Source organism: Oncorhynchus nerka, linkage group LG4 (genome assembly GCF_034236695.1).
Source record: "Oncorhynchus nerka isolate Pitt River linkage group LG4, Oner_Uvic_2.0, whole genome shotgun sequence".
Classification (NCBI taxonomy): domain Eukaryota; kingdom Metazoa; phylum Chordata; class Actinopteri; order Salmoniformes; family Salmonidae; genus Oncorhynchus; species Oncorhynchus nerka.
In genome coordinates this window covers 46643464-46670107 of record NC_088399.1, presented here as the reverse complement: position 1 = coordinate 46670107, position 26644 = coordinate 46643464, and the positions used below count along the sequence as shown (strand labels likewise).

The 26644-nt window shown below is 40.4% G+C and overlaps 1 protein-coding gene across 2 annotated transcripts; it reads left to right on the top strand.

Moving 5' to 3' along the window:
* Nucleotides 1–1602: 1602 nt before the first annotated feature.
* setd9 (SET domain containing 9) lies at nucleotides 1603–24904 on the top strand. 2 transcript variants are annotated; one of them, XM_029657681.2, is made up of 7 exons: nucleotides 1603–1762; nucleotides 4995–5188; nucleotides 8489–8644; nucleotides 14598–14721; nucleotides 15626–15741; nucleotides 15918–16023; nucleotides 24438–24904. In XM_029657681.2, the coding sequence occupies exons 1-7, from the start codon at nucleotides 1665–1667 to the stop codon at nucleotides 24523–24525; spliced, it is 882 nt and encodes a 293-aa protein (XP_029513541.1). In that variant the 5' UTR covers nucleotides 1603–1664; the 3' UTR covers nucleotides 24526–24904. The 2 variants fall into 2 exon arrangements, with proteins under 2 accessions (XP_029513541.1, XP_029513549.1); XM_029657689.2 differs by lacking the exon at nucleotides 8489–8644.
* Nucleotides 24905–26644: the final 1740 nt, after the last annotated feature.

Sequence of the window (26644 nt, the reverse complement as noted above, 5' to 3'; positions counted from 1 at the left end):
AGTACAAATATCAGTAGTAACACACTCACTATCAATACATTTGGATATAAGCCAAACATCTATTTTGGATTGTCGGGAACCTGTTTTGTTACTCCAAGTGAATGATCTGTCAGCCGGAAACCTCTCCCTCCATATATCAGTAAGATCAAACCTTTCCATAAAAAGTATTAAACCCCAATTCTGATTGGTTGGCCTCCCTGTGGGCCATCTATCAGTTGAATTATCTATAGTAATGTTAAAGTCCCCTCCTATCAATAATAACGAATTTGGAAATTTAGATAACCAATGAAGTATGTTTCTCTATAGATTCAAGCAACTCATCATTCTCATGTTTGGTGTTGTACACATGGAAGTAATGAGTGTAATGTCATTGTAACTGATCACAAGACAAATAAAGTGACCAAAGTGGTCACATTCCGAGTGTAGAATATTACCACCAAAGGTATTTTTCATTGTAGTGACACCAGCGGAGCGTTCAGATCCATTGGAAAGCCAAATATCGTTGCCTCACTGTGACCTCCAGAAGTTGGCATCAGCTGAAATTGAGTCAGACTCTTGAAAGAAGCAAAAATCTTGTTTGAAATTGTTTAGCAAATAAAAATAAGGTCTTGCGCTTCACATTGTTTCGTAACCCCCTAGCATTAATAGAAACTATAGACAAAGACAAAACAACAAAGATTATATAAAGACCCCTTGGTCTTGAATCGTTTTGATGTCACTTCTTGCCGAGGCGATGCACAACGTCGATGGTATCACCAACTTTTCTTCTTCTCTGCAGTTATAACTTCTTGGCAGATGGGGATAGCCTCTCCTCGCACATCCTCCACCTCTGGCACGCCGTAGAGTCTCAGGTTCCATCTTGTGTATTGTTCCAGATCAGTGAGACATCTATAGGAGACATTGTTATTATTTTCCACGCTTTTTAAAAACTTTTGCCACTCTCATTTTCACATCCTTTCACCACATGCAAACATGAACGTTGGAAAGTTGTTATATCTTGAACAACTAAAAATAGTAATGACTGTAAACTTGTTTTTTTGCCACAATCTATCCGAAGTTTAGTGCGGAGCTCGGTAAAAAAAAGAGCGTCTGTTCAAGACGCCATGTTGGCCTCCTTCATAACGCTACAAACTCCGCCGTCACCCTCTTTCTTGCCATGCTTACTGGTATGACTGTTTTTGCGTCACTCGTTTTAACGCAGCATAACTTGTTCCGGGCTGACCGGCAGATGTTTCCACCTTGCGCACGATTTGAACAAGTCCAATGTTAATATTGGACAGTTAGAAAAGATTGCATAACAATTTGGTACTGAGGGTGTTCATAAATGTACGTATACAGTGTATATGTATCAGTGTATATGCTATTGTTGCATACAGTCATGGCTACTGGTATTCATTGTCTAATGGCCTATAATGACAATACCTTCCACGCTATGTGTTTTCAATGTTTTTGGGCTACAAATTAACACATTTTTTAAAACTAGGCTAGAGTAAATTCAACTTCTTCGTGTAAGTCTATAAACTATTGGCACGATGTGTTATTTTTATTTTACTGCTTAAGTAGGCATGTTTCTCCCTTCTTTCAGCAGATGGCGGTAGCGGTTTTTCCACCAGCTACTTGATTTACGGTGGAGAACCCAACATGTCAGCCTCCATGTCCAGATTATGTTCAGAATTGTAATGAAAAGAATTCTAGACAATTGGAAGTCCTACAGGCACAGATTCGTTCCGTGGATTGCATTGAATCTTCGTAAAAATGAGAGGTAATTCTGAAGCCTCTGAATTACGTGTACAATGTCAAGGGTTTTATGTATGAAGAAATTGATCGAGAAAGGTGCACAATTCAGTGCAATTGTGTTGGCCTATGTTAATATAATGGTAACAATTTAGTTAACTACAGCAATTTAATTCATGTAATTAAAGTACTTGCTAAAGGCAAGACCACTCTAGATTTCTGAAATACTCGTAATATTCCATTTATTCCCCTCGCTCTGGTGCTTAAACGATTTAAGCTATTAACAGGAAACGAACTTTTTAAATGGGCAGACTGACCTAATTTTGATTGATTGATTGAGAAAATCTTAATGATAGCATATATACTTTTTGAACTGCAAAAATATTTAAATGAGCTCCCAATGCATTTCAATTGAAATGAAAAGGGCCAGGAAAAACAAAACGTATAAATCTATGTCTTTCACCGTTTAAGCTATCAACTCCAAACCAACATTGAAATGTTAAGACTGACCGTACTTAATAGCTTTTTGATTATTATGTAATGTTTTTGAACTCTAACCAATTTTGAATGAGAACCATAGTTCTACAGAGGTAGCTATTCAAAATGGTCCTGCTCCTTGGCCAATTAAAGGTTCTATATGCAGAAATCACTATGCCATTTCCTGGTTGCTAAAATTGGAATATTTTGCCTAATTTTAGTTTGTGACAAAATAAGCAAGTACAGTTGAAGTCGAAAGTTTACATACACTTAGGTTGGAGTCATTAAAACTAATTTTTAAACCACTCCAAAAATGCATTGTTAACAAACTATAGTTTTGGCAAGTCAGTTAGGGCATCTTCATGCATGATAAGTCATTTTTCCAACAATTGTTTACAGACAGATTAATTCACTGTATCACAATTTCAGTGGGTCAGAAGTTTACACGCACTAAGTTGACTGTTCCTTTAAACAGCTTGGAAAATTCCAGAAATTCCATCATGGCTTTAGAAGCTTCTGATAGGCTAATTTACATAATTTGAGTCAATTGGAGGTGTACTTGTGGATGTATTTCAAGGCCTAAACTCCATGCCTCTTTGCCTGACATCATGGGAAAATCAAAAGAAATCAGCCAAGACCTCAGAAAAAAATTGTAGACCTCCACAAGTCTGATTCATCCTTGGGAGCAATTTCCAAACGCCTGAAGGCATCATGTTCATCTGTACAAACAATAGTACGCAAGTATAAACACTATGGGACCACGCAACCGTCATACCGCTCAGGAAGGAGACGCATTCTGTCTCCTAGAGATAAACGTATTGTGGTACGAAAAGTGCAAATCAATCCCAGAACAACAGCAAAGAACCTTGTGAAGATGCTGGAGGAAACGGGTACAGAAGTATCTATATCCACAGTATAACAAACCCTATATTGACGTAATCCGAAAGGCCACTTAGCAAGAGAGAAGTCACTGCTCCAAAACCGCCATAAAAAAAGCCAGACTACGGTTTGCAACTGCACATGGGGACAAAGATCTTTGAAGAAATGTCTTCTGGTCTGATGCAACAAAAATAGAACTGTTTGGCCATAATGACCATTATGTTTGGAGGAAAAAGGGGGAGGCTTGCAAGCCGAAGAACACCATCCCAACCGTGAAGCACGGGGGTGGCAGCATCATGTGAGGATGCTTGGCTGCAGGAGGGACTGGTGCACTTCACAAAATAGATGAGATCAAGAGATAGGAAAATTGTGTATATATTGAAGCAACGTCTCAAGACATCAGTCAGGAAGTTTAAAGCTTTGTCACAAATAGGTCTTCCAAATGGACAATGACTCCAAGCATACTTCTAAAGTTGTGGCAAAATTTCTTAAGGACAACAATGTCAAGGTATTGGAGTGGTCATCACAACGCCCTGACCTCAGTCCCATAGAAAATATGTGGGCAGAACTGAAAAAGCATGTGCGAGCAAGGAGGCCTATAAACGTCACTCAGTTACACCAGCTCTGTCAAGAGGAATGGGCCAAAATTCACCCAACTTATTGTGGGTGTGGAAGGCTACCCGAAACGTTTGACCCAAGTTAAACAATTTAAAGGCAATGCTACCAAATACTAATTGAGTGTTTGTAAACGTATGACCCACCCATTATACCATCTAAACCACTGTGAAATATATTTTCAATAACCAAAAATATTGAATGTTCAGCTGTTTTGAAGCTGGTGTACAAAACCAAAAAACTCAAAAATTAAACTTATAAACGGGAAGCATAGAAATGGCAGACATAGAACAGATCTAGCGCTTCTTAGACTTGCGTTCAATTACAATAACAGATCTATAGTTCTTTGTGAATTTGGTCAGGTCGCCCAAAAAGTTACATATTGTATTTTTAAGCTACAAGACCATAGAGATATAATAGAGGACTCTTCTATGTATCTGTGCCATTATGACATCTGTGACTCTATGGGCAATGCCATTGAGGCCATCTCCATTTCGAAGTAGACAATTTTCTTCTCTACTAATATGAGTTGGTATACAAACTGAAAGTGTGCATACTGCCATCTGGAGTGTGTTGTTTCGACAGGTAGAAAGCCAAGGTTGGCGAATTACTGCCACCTCCAGTTATAGAATGTTTGCTCAAGAGTGTAATTCATTGGTTGATCCCTTCTGATGACTTGGATGGAATCGTGATCCTTCCTCAATCCATAGGAAGTCCCACCTAGTTGACTGCTTCAAAATGTCCCTGCAAAAACAAGTTTTATCCATCTAGGGTCCTCTATCATTCTCTATGTATAAGACCAACTTTCAAATGTTCAAGCTATCCTAACTTTCTCTTCTTTTAAAACCTTTTATTAACTCTAAAAATATGCATAAAATAACCCACGGACAATAACTCTTGACCGTTCAAGCTAGACACCAAACCAACATATTCAGGCTGTCCTATCCAATCAAGCAATCTTTCCATCAACCTACTTTTTCCAACTATAATCAGTCACTACCACTACTGCAGTCACTACTTATTTCACAACAATAGACACTTTAAGACAAGCTAACAAGCATATATTTTCTTTATGAAATGTACTTTTCTAGTTTCATTGTCTTTACTTTGCATAATCTGCTGATTTATGTTGGCTATCCCCTTGATAAGAGGTGCTTGCCTGCTTGTCCTCAAGCAGGCAAGCACCTCTGTAGCATCCAGACATTTAGTGGCAGCATATTTTCTTTAGCCTCAAAGTAAGTGAAGAGCTGATTTGCAATTGCCTATTCTGTCCTTTTTTTTCCCCACAGAACTATTCGCCAGGTCACAGAGCGCTCAAAAGACAGGCTGGTCTCGGATGATGTGGTGTCAGAAACACTACTATGCCTTTTTAGGGCACTGCTCAGAAATGACGTTGCACACCAGGGAGAGGTGTTACGTCTGCTTCCCGCCTCGACTCAAACCCGCTACCTCAGCCCAGAGACCACTGAGGGACCAGACATAGGTTGTGTTTTTGTTTCTGCCTTTTGTTAGGGAATGGAATCATGGGTGGGAAAGACATAGAAGCACAGCATTCGTTAAAACCGGCTCCTAGGCACAGGGTGTGCAGGCTTTTGTTTCAGCCCAGCACTAACGCAGCTTATTCAATGACTTAGAGGCTTGATGAGTTGTCGATTAGTTTGAAATAATCGTGTTAGTGTTCTATTTACCAGAGATAAGAATCAGACCTAGTTCAAATGTATACAATATCATATACTTTTAAATACTTACTGACGTGTGCTTGATCTAAACTGTTCCAGTATACAGAGGAAACTAAATCAAGCACAGCTCAACTATTTGGAGTGATTCCTCACTAAACCTAGACAAATATTGACCATGATTTGGGGGATTTTCATGAAATGTAATCCGTAGGATGGTCCTTTGGAGGAAGGATTGTTGACATACAGTGCATTCTGACAATATTCGGACTCCTTGACTTTTTTCATATTTTGTTACTTTATAGCCTTATTCTAAAATGGATTCAATCATTTTTCCCCTCATCAACCTACACACAATACCCCATAATAACAAAGCAAAAACAGGTTTTTAGAATTTTTTTGTCCAGTTATTTAAAAAAAAAAACGCAATCACATTTACGTAAGTATTCAGACCCTTTACTCAGTACTTTGTTGAAGCACCTTTGGCAGCGATTACAGCCTTGAGTCTTATTGGGTATGATGCTACAAGCTTGGCACACCTGTATTTTGGGAGTTTCTCCCATTCTCTGCAGATCCTCTCAAGCTCTGTCAGACTGGATGGGGAGTGTTGCTGCACAGCTATTTTCAGGTCTATCCAGAGAAGTTAGATTGGGTTCAAGTTGGCTGTGTGCGTAGGGTCGTTATCCTATTGGAAGGTGAACCTTTGCCCCAGTGTGAGGTCCTGAGTGCTCTGGAGCAGGTTTTCATCAAGTTTCTCTCTGTAATTTGCTCCGTTCATCTTTCCCTTGATCCTGACCTTTCTCCCAGTCCCTGTCGCTGAAAAACAGCCCCACAGCATGATGCTGCCACCACCATGCTTCACCATAGAGATGGTGCCAGGTTTCCTCCAGATGAGAGACTTGGCATTGAGGCCAAAGAGTTCTCATGGTCTGAGAGTCCTTTAGGTGCCTTTTGGCAAACTCTTAAGCGGGCTTGTTGGAGTTCTGCAGAGTTGGTTGTCCTTCTGGAAGTTTCTCCCCTCTCCACAGAGGAATTCTGGAGCTCTGTCAGAGTGACCACCCTGACCAAGGCCCTTCCAGCCAAACTGAGCAATTTGGGGAGGTGGCCAGCTCTAGGTAGAGGAAAACGATCTCTGCAGCACTCCACCAATCAGGCCCTTATGGTAAAGTGGCAGACGGAAGCCACTCCTCAGTAAAAGGCACATGACAGCCAGCTTGGAGTTTGCCAAAATGCACCTAAAGGACTCTCCGACCATGAAAAACAAAATTCTCTGGTCTGATGAAACCAAGATGGAACTCTTTGACCTGAATGCCAAGTGTCACGTCTGGAGGAAACCTGGCACCATCCCTACGGTGAAGCATGGTGGTGACAGTGTCATGCTATAGGGATGTTTTTCAGTGGCGGAGACTAATCAGGATCGAGGGAAAGATGGAACGGAGTGAAGTACAAAGCGATCCTTGATGAAAACCTGCTCCAGAGCGCTCAGAACCTGAGACTGGGGCGAATGTTCACCTTCCAACAGGACAACAACCCTAAGCACACAGCCAAGACAACACAGTAGTGGCTTCGGGTCAATTCTCTGAATGTCCTTGAGTGGCCCAGCCAGAATAGAACCTGATCGAACATCTCTGGGGAAACCTGAAAATATCTGTGCAGCGACGCTCCCCATCCAACCTGGCAGAGCTTTAGAGGATCTGCAGAGAAGAATGGGAGAAACTCCCCAAATACAGGGGTGGCAAGCTTGTAGCGTCATACCCAAGATGTCAAAGGTGCTTCAACCATGTACTGATAAAAAGGGTCTGAATACTTATGTAAATTTGATATTTCAGTTTTCTATTTTTAATAAATTAGCAAAAATGTCTAAACCTGTTTTTTGCTTTGTCATTATGGGGTATTGTGTGTAGATTGAGGGGGGAACAAATATTTAATACATTTTAGAATGTGTAAAAAGTCAAGGGGTCTGAATACTTCCGAATGCACTGTATGTAAAAGCATTATTGAGAAATAATGTATAAAAGTTTGCATATTTATGACATTTTGGCCTTCTCCTTTAAGACAACATAATGGTTCATTGGTAGGTGCTACAAAGCAAATATTGGTGTCATTTGAAGCACTCCCTGCAAATCACCAGGAGAGGGCGATCCTTTTGAATCCATTTTCACAGTCAATCTGTTAAGGTTTACAAATTGGATAATAACTCTAAAAGTAGCAGACATCCCACTCTGGAACTTTGATATGCCCGTGGAGTAAACTATGTTCAATAATATGTAGAAACATTTGCCAAACCAAAAATGGTATACAGTATTTTCAATATTCATGTTTATACAGTTTTCAAAAATTAATGTAATTCTTTATTGAAATCAAAATACTAGTTATATTACATATCAAGAGTTTCATATGACACTTTTTTGCTTTGAAGAACCTAGAGATGAATCATTAGGGAGTCATAAAGAAGTCCTGGGTAAAGCCAAAATGTCACTTTGAATGTATTTTAAGTGTTTGACTCAGGTCTGATGATGATGATAAAAATAACACTTATACACTGAGTATACCAAACATTAGGAACACCTTCAGAACAGCCTCAATTCGTCAGGGGCATGGACTCTACAAGGGCCACCGGTTCGCCTGGAACCTACTACCATACCCCTTTCAAAGGCACTTAACTTTTGTCTTGCCCATTAACCCTGTGATTGGCACATATACACAATGTCTCAATCTATCACCTTCTCTTTGTCTACACTGATTGGAGTGTTAACAAGTGACATCAATAAGGGATCATAGCTTTCACCTGGTCAGTCTATCATGGAAAGAGCAGGTGTTCCTAATGTTTTGTACACTCAGTCTGTATTGATGTTATATGTGTAACTATACCATGTTCAGATAAAAAAAATGTAAACTATTTGTTATTCAAGATAATGATGAGCCAACTCAAGAGCACACATCCTATCTATACATGCAAAAAATAGCAATCTGTACCGTTCCCTTCTCAGCCCTATTAATTGTGCATGTCTTCCTTTCTATACCTGTCTTTCAAATATCTGGCTGGGGCCAACCATATGGAACATATTTTCCTAAAATGTATGACTAATTATTATAATATGACACAGGAGAACCAAAAGGAGAGCATAAGCCCATCGAGACGATGTTACTCACGGTTGGGTTCTGTATTGAGCGAAAGCCTAGTTCCTTGCCGTTCGCTGGAACAGGAGTCTTTGTTACCAGGGGCTTTGTGCATAAAGGAACTACAGTGGCCATGTACCCAGGTAATTCTCACCACTGATGATGACTATGGCCGGGATTCAATCTGATCGCGCTTGTCGACAATGCACCATTTTAAAGGTAATTTCCAATTGAGCCCACATACGATATGTTTTTCTCCTATTCCCCCTTCCCCCCCCCCCATTCAGGGGTGTAACATTATGATGTTACTATTATTGAGATGGGTTTCAAATACATGATCTGAGTATGTGTGAACCTAGAAGCATACTCAGTCTGTCAGTCTGATACTGTATGAGCAACATAGAGGCAAATTGTAGGGGAGAGTGGAGTAAGTTGAGCATACTTTAAAAAAAATATTCAGCATCACTCCATCAAGGGAGATGTATAGCATTCTTTCCAACAAATATCTACATATATTTCAAGATGTTGTGTATACTTGGAAATAATCAGAATTCATATTAACATGACAGTTTTGAAAACAGATTGTCCAAAAAAAAGTAGTCTCTTGGTGCACCGGACAGGCTCAGTTTTAAAACCATGTCTAGCTTTATTACTCTTTTAACATAATCACAATCGCTTTTTTTGTATTTTATTCATTTTAAGCATCTTTTAACACAGGCTTAATGCCTAACAAACACTTTGTACTTTTTATCGCTGGGATATGAACTTCCTTACCACTTTTTTTTATTTAGATTTTTTCCATGTGGTTTCTTCCTCCACAGACTCCATGAAATGACCTCTTCCTCAATATTTTGTCAAATGATATATTTTGTTTATGGTTTCCTAGAAACAAGGGTGGGTTAACTTACCCCTTTGGCTCAACTTACCCCACTCTCCTCTATAGCTAGCAGGCTATGTGTTTGTAGTAGAGGTCGACCGATTATGATTTTTCAACGCCGATACCTATTATTGGAGGACCAAACAATGCCGATACCGATTAACCGGTCTTTTTTTTTTTTTTTACAACAATACTGAATGAACACTTATTTTTAACTCAATATAATACATCAATAAAATCAATTTAGTCTCAAATAAATAATGAAACATGTTCAATTTGGTTTAAATAATGCAAAAACAAAGTGTTGGAGAAGAAAGTAAAAGTTCCTTGCTCAGAACATGAGAACATATGAAAGCTGGTGGTTCCTTTTAACATGAGTTTTCAATATTCCCAGGTAAGAAATTTTAGGTTGTAGTTATTATAGGACTATTTCTCTATTTCATATAGCTTTGACTATTGGATGTTCTTATAGGCACTATAGTATTGCCTGCCTAATCTCGGGAGTTGATGGGCTTGAAGTCATAAACAGCGCAATGCTTGAAGCACAGCGAAGAGCTGCTGGCAAATGCAGGAAAGTGCTGTTTGAATGAATGCTTATGAGCCTGCTGCTGCCTACCACCGCTCAGTCAGACTGCTCTATCAAATATCAAATCATAGACTTAATTATAATATAATATACAGAAATATGAGCCTTAGGTCATTAATATGGTCAAATACGGAAACTATCATTTTGAAAACAAAACATATATTCTTTCAGTGAAATACGGAACAGTTCGGAACACAACCTTCAATGTTATGTCATAATTATGTACAATTCTGGCAAATTGTTAGGAAGAAATGGTCTTCACACAGTCCGCAACGAGCCAGGTAGCCCAAACTGCTGCATATACCCTGACTCTGCTTGCACAGAACGCAAGAGAAGTGACACAATTTCCCTAGTTAATAAAATAAATTCATGTTAGCAGGCAATATTAACTAAATATGCAAGTTTAATATACTTTTGTATTGATTTTAAGAAGGGCATTGATGGTTATGTACACATTGGTGCAACGTCAGTGCTTTTTTTGCGAATGTCCTTGTTAGATCTTGACCCGTTTAGTGAAGTAAGCTGTTATTTGATGATAAATTAACAGGCACCGCATCAATTATATGCAACGCAGGACACGCTAGATAAACTAGTAATATCATCAACAATGTGTAGTTAACTAGTGATTATGTTAACATTGGTTGTTTTTTATAAGATAAGTTTAATGCTAGCTAGCAACTTACCTTGGCTCCTTGCTGCACTCGCGTAACAGGTAGTCAGCCTGCCACGCAGCCTCCTCGTGGACTGCAATGTAATCTGCCATAATCGGTGTCCAAAAATGCAGATTACCGATTGTTATGAAAACTTGAAATCGGCCCTAATTAATCGGCCATTCTGATTAATCGGTCGACCTCTAGTTCGTAGATCAACTGAGGCGAATGAAGCTACAGAAGCCAAGGTGATAATGGCTGGTGTCATTTTTGTTTTTCAATTGCATAGAAATGCAGTAAATGAGCTTCAACTTTCAAAAATGTATTGGAATACCATTTGGATCAAGTTCAGCTTTCCCCAATTTAGGTCCCGCCCTGTTCATGCTCCCTCACTGATGCTTGCCTCGCCTAACGGTCCCCCACCACCTTGCTTGTCTTTCATTGAAAATGCGTGGCTTCCGTTGTTTCATCGTCCCCAGTGGAAATCCACTGTTGAATGAATGTGATCTGCGAATATGGGAATATTGCCTTTAAAAGCTGCATTGTCGACAGCCTGCGGTCGTATTGAATTCCAGTGGGGTGATACTGATGGTTTGTGAGGACTGATGGTTTGTTGACAATTGTAGCATTTTAGCTAAGCCAACCCAGCTACGGACAGAAGTGACATTTACGTAGCAGGTTATGAGAATTTAACGTAACAGGTTAGGAAAATGTATGTAGAAACTGGGATTATATGTAGAAGCCAGACAACAGTTTAAATTAAGCATTACAAGTCGATAGATCAATATATCCCCAAGCAACCAGGAGAAAGTGAGCTGTCAGTTATGCACAACTGCAAACCAATCTGAGTAAAGCGACAGACTCGAACCTAACAAGCAATGGCTTCCCTTAAAGGAAAAGACAAAGAACAACTTGGCGATGCAAATGAGAGCAATGAACAGCTGAAGGATATCCAGGAAAACATAGCTAAAATGCTCTCTATGCTTACCACAACAAACTGTTACAATCTGTTAAAGTAGATTTCCTCAAAAGTAAAGTATCGTGTCATATGTATATACAGGGCTGGCTTGTGGATGAACAAGACAAAATTGGCCTTCTGGAAACAAAGGTGCAAACTTTAAAAGTTTATCTGAATTAGCTAGAAAACAGAGACAAAATAATGAGAATATCGTCCCTACTGGAAGATGAGGAAAAAGGGGACCTTTCCAGCTACGTGATCAAGCTGATATCGGAGGAGCTAGGCGTGGATTTATCACCGGAGCATCTGGTGCGATGCCATCGGATTGGCGTGAAGCAGAAGAACGCTAAATACCCTTGCGATCAGATAGTCACTTGGAGGAGAAAGAAATCCAGTCTCAACTCCGAATCCCGGCAGTGGTTGTTGTTGGTGGTTATTTGTGAAAATAGAGAGGGGCTATATCCGGGGGAATGTGATGGGGTGACTGGGATCAGATACTTCTCTCGGAGGACCCACACTAAGTAAACCCCCCACCAGCAACTATACTTTAATTGCATTTATTAAGTAATATAAACCAATGCTCTATAATATGCCTTCGGAAAGTATTCAGACCCCTTGACTTTTTACACATTTTGCCTTATTTTAAAATAGATTGTTTTTAAATTACATTTTTGAGTCTTCTTGGGTATTATGCTATAAGCTTGGCACACCTATATTTGAGGAGTTTCTTCCATTCTTCTCTGCAGACCCCCTCAAGCTCTGTCAGGCTGAATGGAGTGTGCACAGCTATTGTTTGCACAGCTATTTTCAGGTCTCTCCAGAGATGTCCGATCAGGTTCAAGTCCGGGCTCTGGCTGGGCCACTCAAGGACATTCAAAGACCTGTCCCGAAGCCACTCCTGTGTCGTCTTGGCCATGTGCTTAGGATCGTTGTCATTTTGGAAGGTGAACCTTCGCCCCAGTCTGAGGTCCTGAGGGCTCTGGAGCAAGTTATCAAGGATCTCTCTGTACTTTGCTCCATTCATATTTGCCTCAATCCTGACTAGTCTCCCAGTCCCTGCTGCTGAAAAACTTCCATACAGCATGATGATGCTGCCACCATCATGCTTCACTGTAGGGATGGTGCCAGGTTTCCTCCAGATGTGACTTAAAATGGGTCCTCAGATCTTCAAAAGGTTCTACAGCGGCACCATCGAAAGTATCTTGACTGGTTGCATCACTGCCTGATATGGCAACTGCTCAGCCTCCAACCGCAAGGCACTACAGAGGGTAGTGCGAACAGCCCAGTACATCACTGGGGCCAAGCTTCCTGCCATCCAGGACCTCTATACCAGGCAGTGTCAGAGGAAGGCCCTAACAATTGTCAAAGACTCCAGCCACCCAGTCATAGACTCTTCTCTCTGCTACCACACGGCAAGCGGTACCGGAGCGCCAAGTCTAGGTCCAAGAGGCTTCTAAACAGCTTCTACCCCAAGCCATAAGACTCCTGAACATCTAGTCAAATGGCTACCCAGACTCTTCGCATTGCCCAAACCCCCTCTCCACACCACTGCCACACTCTGTTGTCATCTATGCATTGTCACTTTAATTAACTCTACCTACATGTACATACTACCTCAACTAACCGGTGTCCCCGCACATTGACACTGTACCGGCACCCCCTCTATATATTGTTATTTTTTACTGCTGCTCTTTAATTACTTGTTACTTTTATCTCTTATTCTTATCCATATTTTTTTTAACTGCATTTTTGGCTAGGAGCTCGTAAGTGTGACGCTTGGCATTCAGGCCAAAGAGTTCAATCTTGGTTTAATCAGACCAGATCAAATACATGCAACTTAAGTTACATTACACAATTACATTTGAAATCTTTTGGACATCAGAGCAACCTTGAGGGAATCTTTTTTGAGCCAAGAAAAGGACATTCATAAGATATACAACACCTTGCAGAGAGTATATCCAACTGACAATCTTTTTGAACCAAGACTGATGTTGGCACAAGACGGAGGGAAAGTTGGAGCATAAATTTTTATTTATTTATTTATTTCACCTTTATTTAACCAGGTAGGCAAGTTGAGAACAAGTTCTCATTTACAATTGCGACCTAAATAATAATAATAATGACATTATAGTTAACTAAAATTTACGCTTAATCTGGTATTAACAAATGTATTATACAAGAAACAAAATTCACAAAATTCACAAATTCTACAGCACAACTGCAGAGTTATGTCTTAATAAGTGTAAAATGAATAATGACTCAATAAACCATGCTTTCTCGGAATCCTAAAAAGTCCAGAAGTTGTGGGCGGAGCTAGAAAGTTGGCTGTCAGAAGTATTACAATGTAAACTTCCTTTTAATCTGTGTCATATTTCAAGATGAGGCATATGTCCCAATGAGCTGGACGATTCTCTTATCACTCATCCTGAAAAAACACATACTAGAAACTTGGAAATCAATCAATCCGCCATCATTAACACAATGGAAAAATCAAATGATTTATTGAAATAGCATGGGCGAATGAGGAAAAACAAATTGGCACAATTTAAGACCAAGTGGCAAACAATAATGCAGGCACTAGGGATGGGGCTGTGAGCATGCGGGTCTGGGCATGGATGGGGGTGTGAGCATATGGGTCTGGGCAGATGAGATGTAGTCATTGTTTGTGTGTGTCTGTAAGTTGTTCGTATGTATAAGTTTGTATCTGGAGTGAAAATAAACTGGGTTAGGCTGAGCTAAAATGCTATTGTCCACAACTGTTATCCCCAACACGACAACTAGATGGAGCTGTACTGATAACCACAACCGTACAAACCATAATTTATCATAACGCCAATCTAAGAAGAGGGATACGTATTTATACTCTTATCTCTTTAGTATAAGCAAGAACATGGATTAAAAAGTACCCCTTTTAATACATAGCATAGCTATTTTGAAAGTAATTAAGGAAATGCATATCACTTGGACAAGTGGTGTGATTTACCATTGTGTGAATGAGTGACTAATTTCTGTGTTATCTATGCAGGTACCATCTATCAGGCATATGAGCCCATTCTCTTCCAGTCCATTCGGAACCCTTTTGTATTCAGATGCATAGATCATGTTTTGATTGATGGCAATGACAAAGGCATCTCTAAAATAGTGTACAGGTGAGAAATGTGGCATCGAAAAATGGGTAACAATTTTACTTGACACCCAGTGTCATGACACGGTTATAACCATTGCATAATGTCATAACAGGTGACATAACTTGTCATAACCTGTCATATGATCATAACACTGTCATAACACATATATTACGTTATTTTATGGCTGGTTATGAAAACCCACATTTTTTTCACTGCCAAGAAGTTTCCTTTCATTTGAAAGTTTGTTTCTTAAATCCTTTGTTGTTGTAATTAATTCTCTAGTCATGTTTTTTTTCAACATATAGCATTTTTTTGTTATTATAACTTTATGACACTGTCAAGAAGTATTATGACCATCCTGTGTCACTTTACTTGGACTAAGAAAATACACTTTATGACACTGTCAAGAAGCATTGTGACTGTCATAATCATACATGCCCTTATATCAGTCAAATAGAGGTTATCTTTTCCTGCACCTGAAATCTGCTCCTGCATTCATCCCAGTCGTCAACAGAGCATTGGGGTAGGTGCATGTCTGACATCAATGTGTCCGCAATTACAATGATAGTTTAATATGGTCAATTTATTTAAAAAATCTACAACAAACATACTGTTGTCATGTAGGATATGGTGTAATGGAATGTTTTGCCTTGTGTGGTAGGTTTTGTGGGTTTTGACACTCTTATGTGGGTGTCATAACCAGCCATAAAATAACGCAATAAATGTCACAACCGGTCTAAATATGTCATTAAAGGGTTATGACCATGTTATGTCAATTGGTATGACATGGTTATGACCGTGTTATGATGCTTGGTGTCAAGTAAAGTGTTACTGTAAATTGTCCTAGGGCTTTATGACTGTCCTACGACAATTTTTCACATGTAGATGGACAGCATTCATATTCAAAAGTATTGATGTTTTCCAGGTCGTGCAGTGGAAGAGACAGGCTTGGTCCTTTCAGTTTGAGTGACATCACTTGGTTGACAGCCAATACAAAAAACCCGCTAGCAGTGGGTCAATATGTGAACAACTGCTCAAATGGTACACATCTCTGCTCACCCATAGGAGAAATGGGGCTAGCTATAATTAGATGAAATATTTCTGTATTTTATTTTACATAATTATTGTCTGTCTGCAATGTTGTGAATGCTGTGACCACTGACTATCTAAATATTCCTTTTCCTTTTTTTTGGTGTAATTATACTCTTGTCTTTCAGAGAGGGCTGCAAATGTGTGCTATCAGGAGTATGATGTGCCTGAAGCATTTCCTCTAGAACTTCGCCAGTACCTTCCCAATGTGAACTACAGACATGACACGCAAAGGCAAGAATTTAAAGGATGCATGAAATAATGTTGGTCCCTACTTCCTACAGTATTTGTTTGATTGTGTTACTGTTGACTGCTCCCATTGCAATCTCAAAAGTTAATTTATTAATTCAGCAGCTGTGTGGATTGATTCACTCACAAGTAATTTCGAGCAATTAACAGTAAGTGTAGGCCAGAGCTATTAATATGGATACGGCTCTGGTCTAGGCTACTGGGGTGTTTATTTAACCGGTTTCTACCAGGGATACCAAACCTAGTGTTTGTTTGTATTCACAGCTATAAATGTATTAATACAAATGTTAATGACTCTGTTTTGGCTCCATTTCCAAACAGCAGCTTTTGCTGTTGTTGACTAATGAGTAGTCTTCTGAGCCAGACTGTCTTGCTTAGTCTCAATGTGGCAACGCTTTCCATTGCAACGCTTTCCATTGCCTGTCCAGCATAGCCACGCCTTATTACATAGAATAAAACCTAAATGTCCCTTGTCTGTCAATGGTTATTATTCGGGTTGAAATTTGAGACAAAATATCCACAGGAAATTATTATTAAACCAACTTCAAAACACAGGTCTCTGTGTGGCAATCAATATTTATTTTGCTCATCCCCCTAAGGCACGTGCACAAGACTGAAGAACATGCATGCAATGCATACTAACCAAAGTCTTGCTCGTGTTTACATGGTTGTGCTTATGTGCCAGGTTATAGAAATCTCGATGTTGTGGCCTGTGTGTTCCAGCCGCTGACCCACATGTATGCCAGAGTCAGCATGGGTTCGAATCTGACCCACTGCCGTTTGACTCCCCGATCTCCCATGTTTTTCCAACACTGTACTATCTCTTTAATGAATCAAAACAATTATGCAAGGAGTGGGACTGCCCCACTCCTTAAAAATAACTTTTTAAGGAATGTTATGGCAAAATGTAGATTTCCTCCAAAATAGAAATACCCAAATGTAATTTATTTTCATGAGATGGCCATGAACAATAACTAGTAATGCTGCATATATCTACACAAGTCTAACTCACCTTTCTAGGAAAAGTAGTTGGAAATTCCTAAGGTGTACTCAAGTCTATACAAATATTCAGAAAATATAAAACACGTTTTTTCCTATTCAACAAAAGTGGGGGAATAGGGCTTGCAATGACTGAAATGTTTTTAAAATATAGTAACAAACAAGTTACAAACAACTTTAAGATTTCACCTTTATAACTGTAAAATAAATATGATCATATTTAGTGACAGTACAAATTTTCATATAACTGATGAGGGCATTTTCTGACAAGCCCCTCTGAGTGATGCAAAGACACCATTCATATGTCTGCAGTGATTACGTCCCTCATTGACCAAGGGAATGTGGTTGTGCTTCAATTCTACAAAATGATTTAGTATTTTTTCATGTTGAGTTCTAAATCCGGCTGAGAATATCACAGCGAGATGAAAGTACGATTGCTGAAATCGCTACTTTCCCCTTTAATATGCCATCTCTCAGGCTGGGGGCTCTGTCGCTCAGATGGAGGGGAGAGCAGACAGGTGGGGGGCTTTCTGGCATTATAAGGCACTGAACCCTGCGACATTCACAGAGCGCATTGTACACAAATGTCAGTCAGAACTGGTCCTGAACCACTTCAATTCCCTTAAATAGAGGATTTAACATCTAAGCGGTTAAAAAGTTATAATAATCTCAACGGCAGATCTCAAAGTCCAATAAATAATACTTGAATATTTTGTCTCCAATTTCAAACCAATAAGAGTCAACACCACAGACAATCAGCAGAGTAAATCCAAATGTCATTTGGGACATTTTAAGTTTTCTTAAATGTAATAATGCGTGGCTATGCTGGACAGGCAATGGAAAGCATCACTATGGAGTCAAATCCGGTTAAAAAGTTGAAGGGGTGCCAGATGAAACCTCATTGCGTGTGCAAACAGAAGAAATGTGGTCGAACAAGCAGAGGACGGGTCCCACGAGTCCACAGGCCAGCTCAGAGCACAAATTAAACTTGAGAGCTTGCAAGTGTGACTTTGAGTGAGCAGAACATCAGAGCCACAGATAAAAATAAAATAAAAATTCTTAAACAATAAATATAGAATTGTAATCAAAGACATGTGTAACAAATACATTTTAAATCATTAAATTGTCCACCAGCAATAGTCACTTGTCATGGTCAAGTTTTCACTGTCAATTTCTCAAGTTGCTCACTTTTAAGTCTTGCCAACTTGGGTTTAGTTCTATATTGTGGCGCCAATAGCCTGACAAAATAATTATGCATGTGCTCCAGCCAATTGGAGTACAGCTCTCCCTGTATATAGGAGCGCTCCCCTACAGTCTTCCTATTTTCTTCAGCGAGACTGGAGTCGTGTAAATGCTGATGGCGTCACCCGAGAAGGTTACAGCTCTGAACAAGGAAATTGCAGAGCTTCTGGTGAAGGAAGCACTAACAGTAGTTCCCCCAGAGCAGAGAAACAACGGGCTTTACTCTTACCTATTTCCTCATGCCAAAGATTAGGCAGATTCTGGATATGTGGGTTTGAAAGAAGTCCGTACATGAGTACATCAGTGCCTTTTCGGTTCGCCCAAGCACCTCGCGCTCTGTCAACGCGACCTGAATGTCTCGCCATTAATGGTGATCTGAGCAGGGCGGTGTTGTTTTCTAATCCGGTGGTCATGCCTGTGATTATTAAGAGCTCTTACATATCGCAGACCTTAGAGCTATAGGCCTTTTTTCCTCCTCTTCATGCTGGAGAGAGGAACAACTCCATCTGTGTCCTGTCCCCACCTTATGTGAAGGGCACAGCAATGGTTAGGGGTTTGTGTGCTATGGTGCTGGAGCGCTTGGTCCGCCACTCTCAAAACAGAGGTTGTCTCACTGGCTCTGCGATGTCATTGCCTTGGCCTATGAGACTAAGGGGCACCCAGTGCCTTAGGGCTGGGTAGGTTTAGGGCATTAGGCTGGGTTTCTGTATATACACTTTGTGACCTCTGCTGATGTAAAAAGGTCTTTATAAATACATTTGATTGGCTGTCTACATCCCTCATTCTCAACTCTAGACCTCGAAGCCAGTTCCACTGCCCCCCACTAACCAGAAACTGATTTAGACCTGGGACACCAGGTTGATTCAATTAATTATCCGGTAGAACAGAAACCAGAGGGCTCAGGACCTCGTAGTGTAAAAGCTGAGTACCACTGGTCTACATGTTTAGTTCAATACATGATTCTCTTGCCCACCAGTCTATTTATATTTTTATTTATTAACTCTTCCTGGGGTCCAGCAACATTAAGGCAGTTATATACAATTAGAACTATTACATTTCATAACACTTTTCACAACACATTGTGTGCCCTTAGGCCACTACCCTAGCAAATATCTACAATACAAAATCCATTTGTACGTGTGTAGAGTGCGTGTGTAATCATGTGTATGCGTGTGAGTATCTGTGCCTGTCTCCGCTGTTGCATAGGTGTGTATTTATTTTTATTTTTATGATTCTACTGCTTGCATCAGTTACCTGATATGGAATATAGTTCCATGTAGTCACTGTGCAGTTCATAGGGTTGTTAAGGCAAAGTAGCACTTTATTATGGACAGAATTCTCCCCATCTTAGCTACTGTTGCATCAACATGTTTGGACCATGACAGTTTACAATCCAGGGTTACTCCAAGCAGTTTAGTCTCCTCAACTTGCTCAATTTCAACATTATTTATTACAATATTTAGTTGAGGTTTAGTGGATGATTTGTCCCAAATACAATGCTTTTAGTTTTTGAAATATTTAGGACCAACTTATTTCTTGCCACCCATTCTAAAACTGACTTCGGCTCTAAGTGTTGCAGTAATTTCACTTGCTGTAGTAGCTTTACTCAAAGCCAGTGGCATGTCATTAGTAAATATTTTTTAAAGTAAAGGACCTAGACAGCTGCCCTGGGGAATTCCTGATTATACCTGGATTATGTTGGAAAGGCTTCCATTAAAGAACACCCTCTGTGGTCTGTTAGACATACTGCCTGGTATGGCAACTGCTCTGACTCCGACCGCAAGGCACTGCTGAGGGTACTGCGTATGGCCCAGTACATCACCGGGGCCGAACTTCCTACCAGCCAGGACCTCTATACCAGGCAGTGCCAGAGGAAGGCCCTAAAAATGGTCAAAGACTCCAGCCATCCTAGTCATAGACTGTTCTCTTTGCTACCGCACGGCAAACGGTACCGAAGCGCCAAGTCTAGGTCCAAGAGGCTTCTAAACAGCTTCTACCCCCATAAGACTCCTGAACATCTAAACAAATGGCTATCCCAGACTATCTGCATTGCCCCCCCCCCTTTTACGCAGCTGCTACTCTCTTATCTATGCACAGTCACTTTAATAATTCTACCTACTTGTACATATTACCTCGACTAACCGGCACCCCTGCTGCTCTTCAATTATTTGTTACTTTTATTTGTTACTTTTTTTTAGGTATTTTTCTTAACCGCTTTCTTGGTTAAGGGCTTTGAACTGTAAGGCATACACCGGTTGTATTTGGCGCATGTGACAAATACAATTTTATTTTATTTGACACGTAACTTTTTATCCACAATATAGCAGTGGGTGTAAAGCCATAACGCATCCATTTTTACAGTGGCACTATGATCGATAATGTCAAAGGCCGCACTAAAGTCTAACAAAACATTTCTCTCAGCCAATCATCAGTAATTTGTGTAAGTGCCATGCTTGTTGAATGTCCTTCCCTATAAGCATACTGAAAGTCTTGCCAGTTTGTTTACTGTTAAATAGCATTGTATCTGGTCAAACACAATTTTTTCCAAATGTTTACTAAGGGTTGGCTATTTGAGCCAGTAAAGAGGGATTTACCATTCTTGGGTAGCAGATTGACTTTTGCTTCCCTCCAGGCCTGAGAACACACACTTTTTTGTGGGCTTAGATTGAAGATATGGCAAATAGGAGTGGCAATATCGTCCACTATTAACCTCAGTTATCTACACTCACTTTTCAGAATTCAAAATTACAATGCTTGTCTTTCATAATTTGGTCAGTTATAGTTGGATGTGTAGTGTCGGCGTTTGTTGCTGGCATGTCATGCCTAAGTTTGCTAATCTTGCCGATGGGAGAAAAAAATCATTAAAGAAGTAGGCAATATCACTGGGTTTGTGATGAATGAGCCATCTGATTCAATGAATGACGGAGCGGAGTTGGACTTTTTGCCCAAAATTTAATTTACGGTGCTCGTTAACGTGTTACTATCATTCTTTATACAATTTCTGTGTTTCATAGTATAGTTTCTTCTCTTTGTTCAGTTTAGTCACATGATTTCTCAATTTGCAGTACATTTGCATATTGGTTGTGCAGCCAGACTTATTTGCCATTCATTTTGCCTCATCCCTCTCAACCATACTATTTTTCAATTCCTCTTCAATCTGCGGGGATTTACGTTTTTACAGTAATTTACTTAATGTGTTGATGCTTATTAGTGATTGGAATAGTACATTTCATAAATGTGTCAAGTGCAGCATCTGGTTGCTCCTCATTACACACCACAGACCAGCAAATATTCCTTACATCATCACAAAACTAATTGTGTGACCTCATATACACTATATTAGGCCCAACCTTTGGTACTTTGGTTTTCCTAGATATGGCTACTATATTGTGATCACTACATCCAATGGATTTGTAAAGCAAATTTCTGCAGCATCAGTAAAGATGTGACCAATACATGATTTCATTCCTGTGCTGTTTGTAAATACCCTGGTAGGTTGACTGATAACCTGAACCAGGTTGCAGGCACTGGTTAGTTTGAAGCTTTCTCTTGATTGGGCAGCTTGATGAAAGCCAGTCAATATTAAGGTCACCCAGAAAATATACCTCTCTGTTGATATCACATACATTATCAAGAATTTCATGCATATTATCCAGATACTGACTGTTAGCACTTGGTCTATAGCAGCTTCCCACAAGATTGGGCTTTAGGTGAGGCAGGTGAACCTGTAGCCATACTATTTCAACAGTATTTAACATGAGATCTGCTCTAAGTTTCACAGAATGCGGCTCTGAATATAGACTTCAACATGCCCCCATTGGCATTTGTCTTTCTTTTTATAACCATGTATTTCTACCAGTGTATTATCTAAGTGTGTTTCAGAGAGTCAGAATATAAATGTAATATGTTACTAACAAGTTATTGATTTCATGAACCTTGTTTCTTAGGCTACATATGTTAATGTGGGGTATTTTTAGCACTTTTCTGGGGTGCTTGATTTTTGTTCATCGCTTTACTGGGAAACTTAGACGTAGACTTGACTATGTTATTCATGTTTGAGCTGATAGTACAGAGTGAGAAAAACACAGTGGACTTCCTACTAGGGCACACTGCCTCAGTGCTAACAGTATAACTCTGGTTCATAGGCACATGATTGCTGTATACAATAGTTGGTTATAGGCTCGACAGAGGCATTCAGGGGAGTTAGAGGGACATAAATGAGATTACTTACATTGTGAATGCCAACACCCCTGGGATAATGTAAATCTGCTGCAGCATTACGACAAGTCGGCTACACAATGGCAGGGATTATCTGAGTTGGGCTTGGGTCATTGATAAATCATTGTCTCAATGCAGCCTTGAAATTCGTGGACAGAGTTCAGGAGCCAACATGACGCTGTCAGCACCCAGCTGCTGTCGTAGAACAGTTGGAAGCTGCCTTGTAACGTCCTGTACTCGTGCTCCAGGGTTTTTGCCCCAGGAACCAAGATGTTTCTTACCATAGAGCCGCCGCTGACGACAGCTGGTGCAACGGCTGATGAGGTCCGGCCGTTCTTTCGCCTCGAGTGATTTCGCAAACCCCTCAAGGACCAAAGGGTGGTGGGACCCGATGGACCTGAGACAGCTGTAGTATCCATTGTGGATGATGAATGGGCCAGACTCTTAGTCTCACTGTCCCATGAGGGGGGAAAGCTCTGAAGATCTGAACCCGAGGTAGACTTCCATGGTGAGTGACATATCTCCACGGCTGGGAGGTAGGATCGTGAACAGGAATGTCGACTAAGTCACCAGACACATCCTCCTAAATCCATTCTCCAGAGAAGGCAGAGACTCCTCCGGGGAGGGATTCCTGCAGGGAACCGGCCAGTCGGCTGTGGAGAGCCAAAACTTTGACTAGGTACAGCGAGTTGAGTTAGGTCACAGTAGTTGTTAGTCTATTGGACTACATTCTAGTACTTGGTGGCAGCCACAACTGGGCCTTACCTTTTTTTCAAGGGAATTGTTGGGACCGGCAAGTAGTACAGACATCTAGCTCTATGATATAGAACTGGAATTACATACCCAGTAACTATCGATTTCAGGCTGATGGGGGGGCAGGCGAGTGTCTAGAAACCTTAGATTGTCCGTCATTCCAGTGAAAGTGGCCAAACTAACAAATTCCTTCCCTTGGCCAATCCAGGGTTGTGACTGGCTATTATTTGGCCTGCAACCCAGTGTGATTGGTTGAGCCTTCTTGTTTGTGTGCCTTCAAACAGATGCACTGCAGAGCCGTCTGTTTAGCTCAGACTAAGGTTTAGCTTGGTAGCCTGCTTGAGCAGTAACCTCCAAATAAATTCAAATAGGTATACTATACCTTGAGTTGAGTGGAATCTACACGCTAGAGTAAGTTAGATAATTACTTCTTAGCCAGCAACATTCATCTGTAAAACGAAAAGCAGACAGTCAGCTCTAGCAAACACCATAAAATGAGTCCACTAATTGAAGGCAGGATCCAATATTTAGCGTATTAAGCCCAAGGACACAGCACAAATGGGGATTTTGAATTATATGTCCAAAATAATAGAAACTGACATGAATATGATAAACCAGCTAAACATGTCAGAATCTGCTTTATTTTCCCAGTACATTTGCATGTACAGGAATTTGACTCTGTGAAATGGTACTGTGACAATAAACAGACAAAATATATAGATGCAGAATTTCCACCCTACATGCTTCTTTGCCCTGGAGTCGTGCAGGACCTTGGAGTGCAGGTGTTAGCCAATGACCATCTCAGCAGAACGGACAATCCGTTGCAGTGATTCAGGAGGTGAGGATGGACTCTGATGGTTGTTTAGAACTGAATCAGCACACACAGCATTCATGCAGCAATTCAGTTCTGCTCACTCAGTCACACTTGCAAACTCTCAAGTTTAATTTGCATTCACCACGCTGGCCTGTGGGACCTGTCCTCTTCTCGCTCTACCACTTTTCTTCTTTCTCGACTCGTATTTGCTCACGCAATGTTTAATCTTGGTCGCATGGTCTATCTCACGCCCAAACGACGTTTGATTCGGCTGCGACTCTTTACACATACATCTGGACAAGCACTGGCTCAGCTTGCATTGGCCAAAGCAAGTCTTAACTAAAGTGACAACAGCTTCTCTCTTCTCCTCCAGGCCTTTACGATGTGTGGTCCTTGTAGCATTAAGAGACATCTGTCCAGGGGAGGAACTCTTTTCTAACTACTTCACTATCGTGCATTAGGTCACATTTTAAAACCGGTACTACTCGAACTTGTTCAAGAAGAAACACTTGGCTACAGTGTGCCTTAGTGCACACAACCCAGGTCTAAGATTTTTGAACACGTAAGATTATGAAAAGTACTTATTCAACTAGTGAAGTGAAAGCCCCTCTGAAGAACTGTGGCCAGATGATTCTGTGTAGCCTATGAGGGAAGGACAATGAAAGAGACTGAAGCAAGAATGGAGAACATGAAACTGAGAAGACCATATTCATAAGAACATTTTCCTTTATTTCTGCATCTGTACACATGATTTGTCTGGAACAAAATATAAAATATTCAATGAAAGAGTATATACAGTTTTATGAACAATAAACTTTACTTTTGAATGATGAGATTAAATCCTGTCTAGTCTACTTTACACTATAGTCTTAACCCCAATTGAACGGTCAGCCTTCACAACTTTACTGTGGTAAGTCAAATACACTATATTTACAAAAAAGTATGTGGACAAATTAGTGGATTCAGCTTTTTCAGCCACACCCGTTGCTAAAAGGTGTATAAAATTGAGCACACAGCCATGCACTCTCCATAGACAAACATTGGCAGTAGAATGGCCTTACTGGAGAGCTCAGTGACTTTCAACGTGGCACCGTCATAGGATGCTACCTTTCCAACAAGGCAGTGCGTAAAATTTCTGCTCTGCTAGAGCTGCCACGGTCAACTATAAGTGCTGTTATTATGAAGTGGAAACGTCTAGGAGCAATAACTGCTCAGCAGCGAAGTAGTAGGTCACGCAAGCTCACAGAACTGCACTGCTGAAGCGCGGAAAAAATAGTCTGTCCTCGGTTGCAACACTCCCTACCGAGTTCTGGAAGCAATTTAAGCACAATAACTGTTATAGTTGGGAGCTTCATGAAAGGGGTTTTCATGGCCGAGCAGCCGCTGACAAGCCTAAGATCACCATGCACAATGCCAAGCGTCGGCTGGAGTGGTGTAAAGCTTGCCGCCATTGGACTCTCAGGAGCAGTGGAAACGCCACCTGACACAATGCATAGTGCCAACTGTAAAGTTTGGTAGCAAGTCCCCACAGCAATGTTCTAACATCTAGTGGAAAGCCTTCCCAGAAGAGTGGAGGCTATTATAGCAGCAAAGGGACCAACTCCATATTAATGACCATGATTTTGGTTATTAACACCATGAGATGTTCGACAAGCAGGTGTCCACATACTTTTGGTCATGTAGTGTATTACAAAGGACTCACATTTTTCTGTACAGACGGAGGGAGAGGTCAAATATACACATTGAAGAAAAATGGTTACCACTAAATACTCTTTAACCTTTTACTTTAAATACAACCCTACATTTTGTTTTTCTAAAGCTCTGCAAAAAAAAGTGTTTGCTCCTCCAGAGTAGGGAGAAAATAACTGAGCATGTTTTTCTATGTCAAAATCAATGGTATAGATGCACTGAGTATACAAAACATTAAGGACACCTGCTCTTTCCATGACAGACTGACCAGGTGAAAGCTATGATCCTTTGTAAGCATTTCACTGTAAGGTGTATTCAGCGCATGTGACAAATAAAATGCTATTTTATTTTATTGATGTCTCTTTTTAATCAGTGTAGATGAAGGGGAGGAGACAGGTTAAAGAATACATTTTAAGCCGAGACAATTGAGACATGGATTGTGTATGTACAGTCGTGGCCAAAGGTTTTGAGAATGACACAAATATTAATTTTCAAAGTCTGCTGCCTCAGTTTGTATGATGGTAATTTGCATATACTCCAGAATGTTATGAAGAGTGATCAGATGAATTGCAATTACTTGCAAAGTCCCTCTTTGCCATGGAAATTAACTGAATCCCAAAGCCCTGCCACAAAAGGACCAGCTGACATCATGTCAGTGATTCTCTCGTTAACACAGGTGTGAGTGTTGACGAAGACAAGGCTGGAGATCACTCTGTCATGCTGATTGAGTTCGAATAACAGACTGGAAGCTTCAAAAGGAGGTTGGTGCTTGGAATCATTGTTCTTCCTCTGTCATCCATGATTGCCTGCAAGGAAACACGTGCCTTCATCATTGCTTTGCACAAAAAGGGCTTCACAGGCAAGGATATTGCTGCCAGTAAGATTGCACCT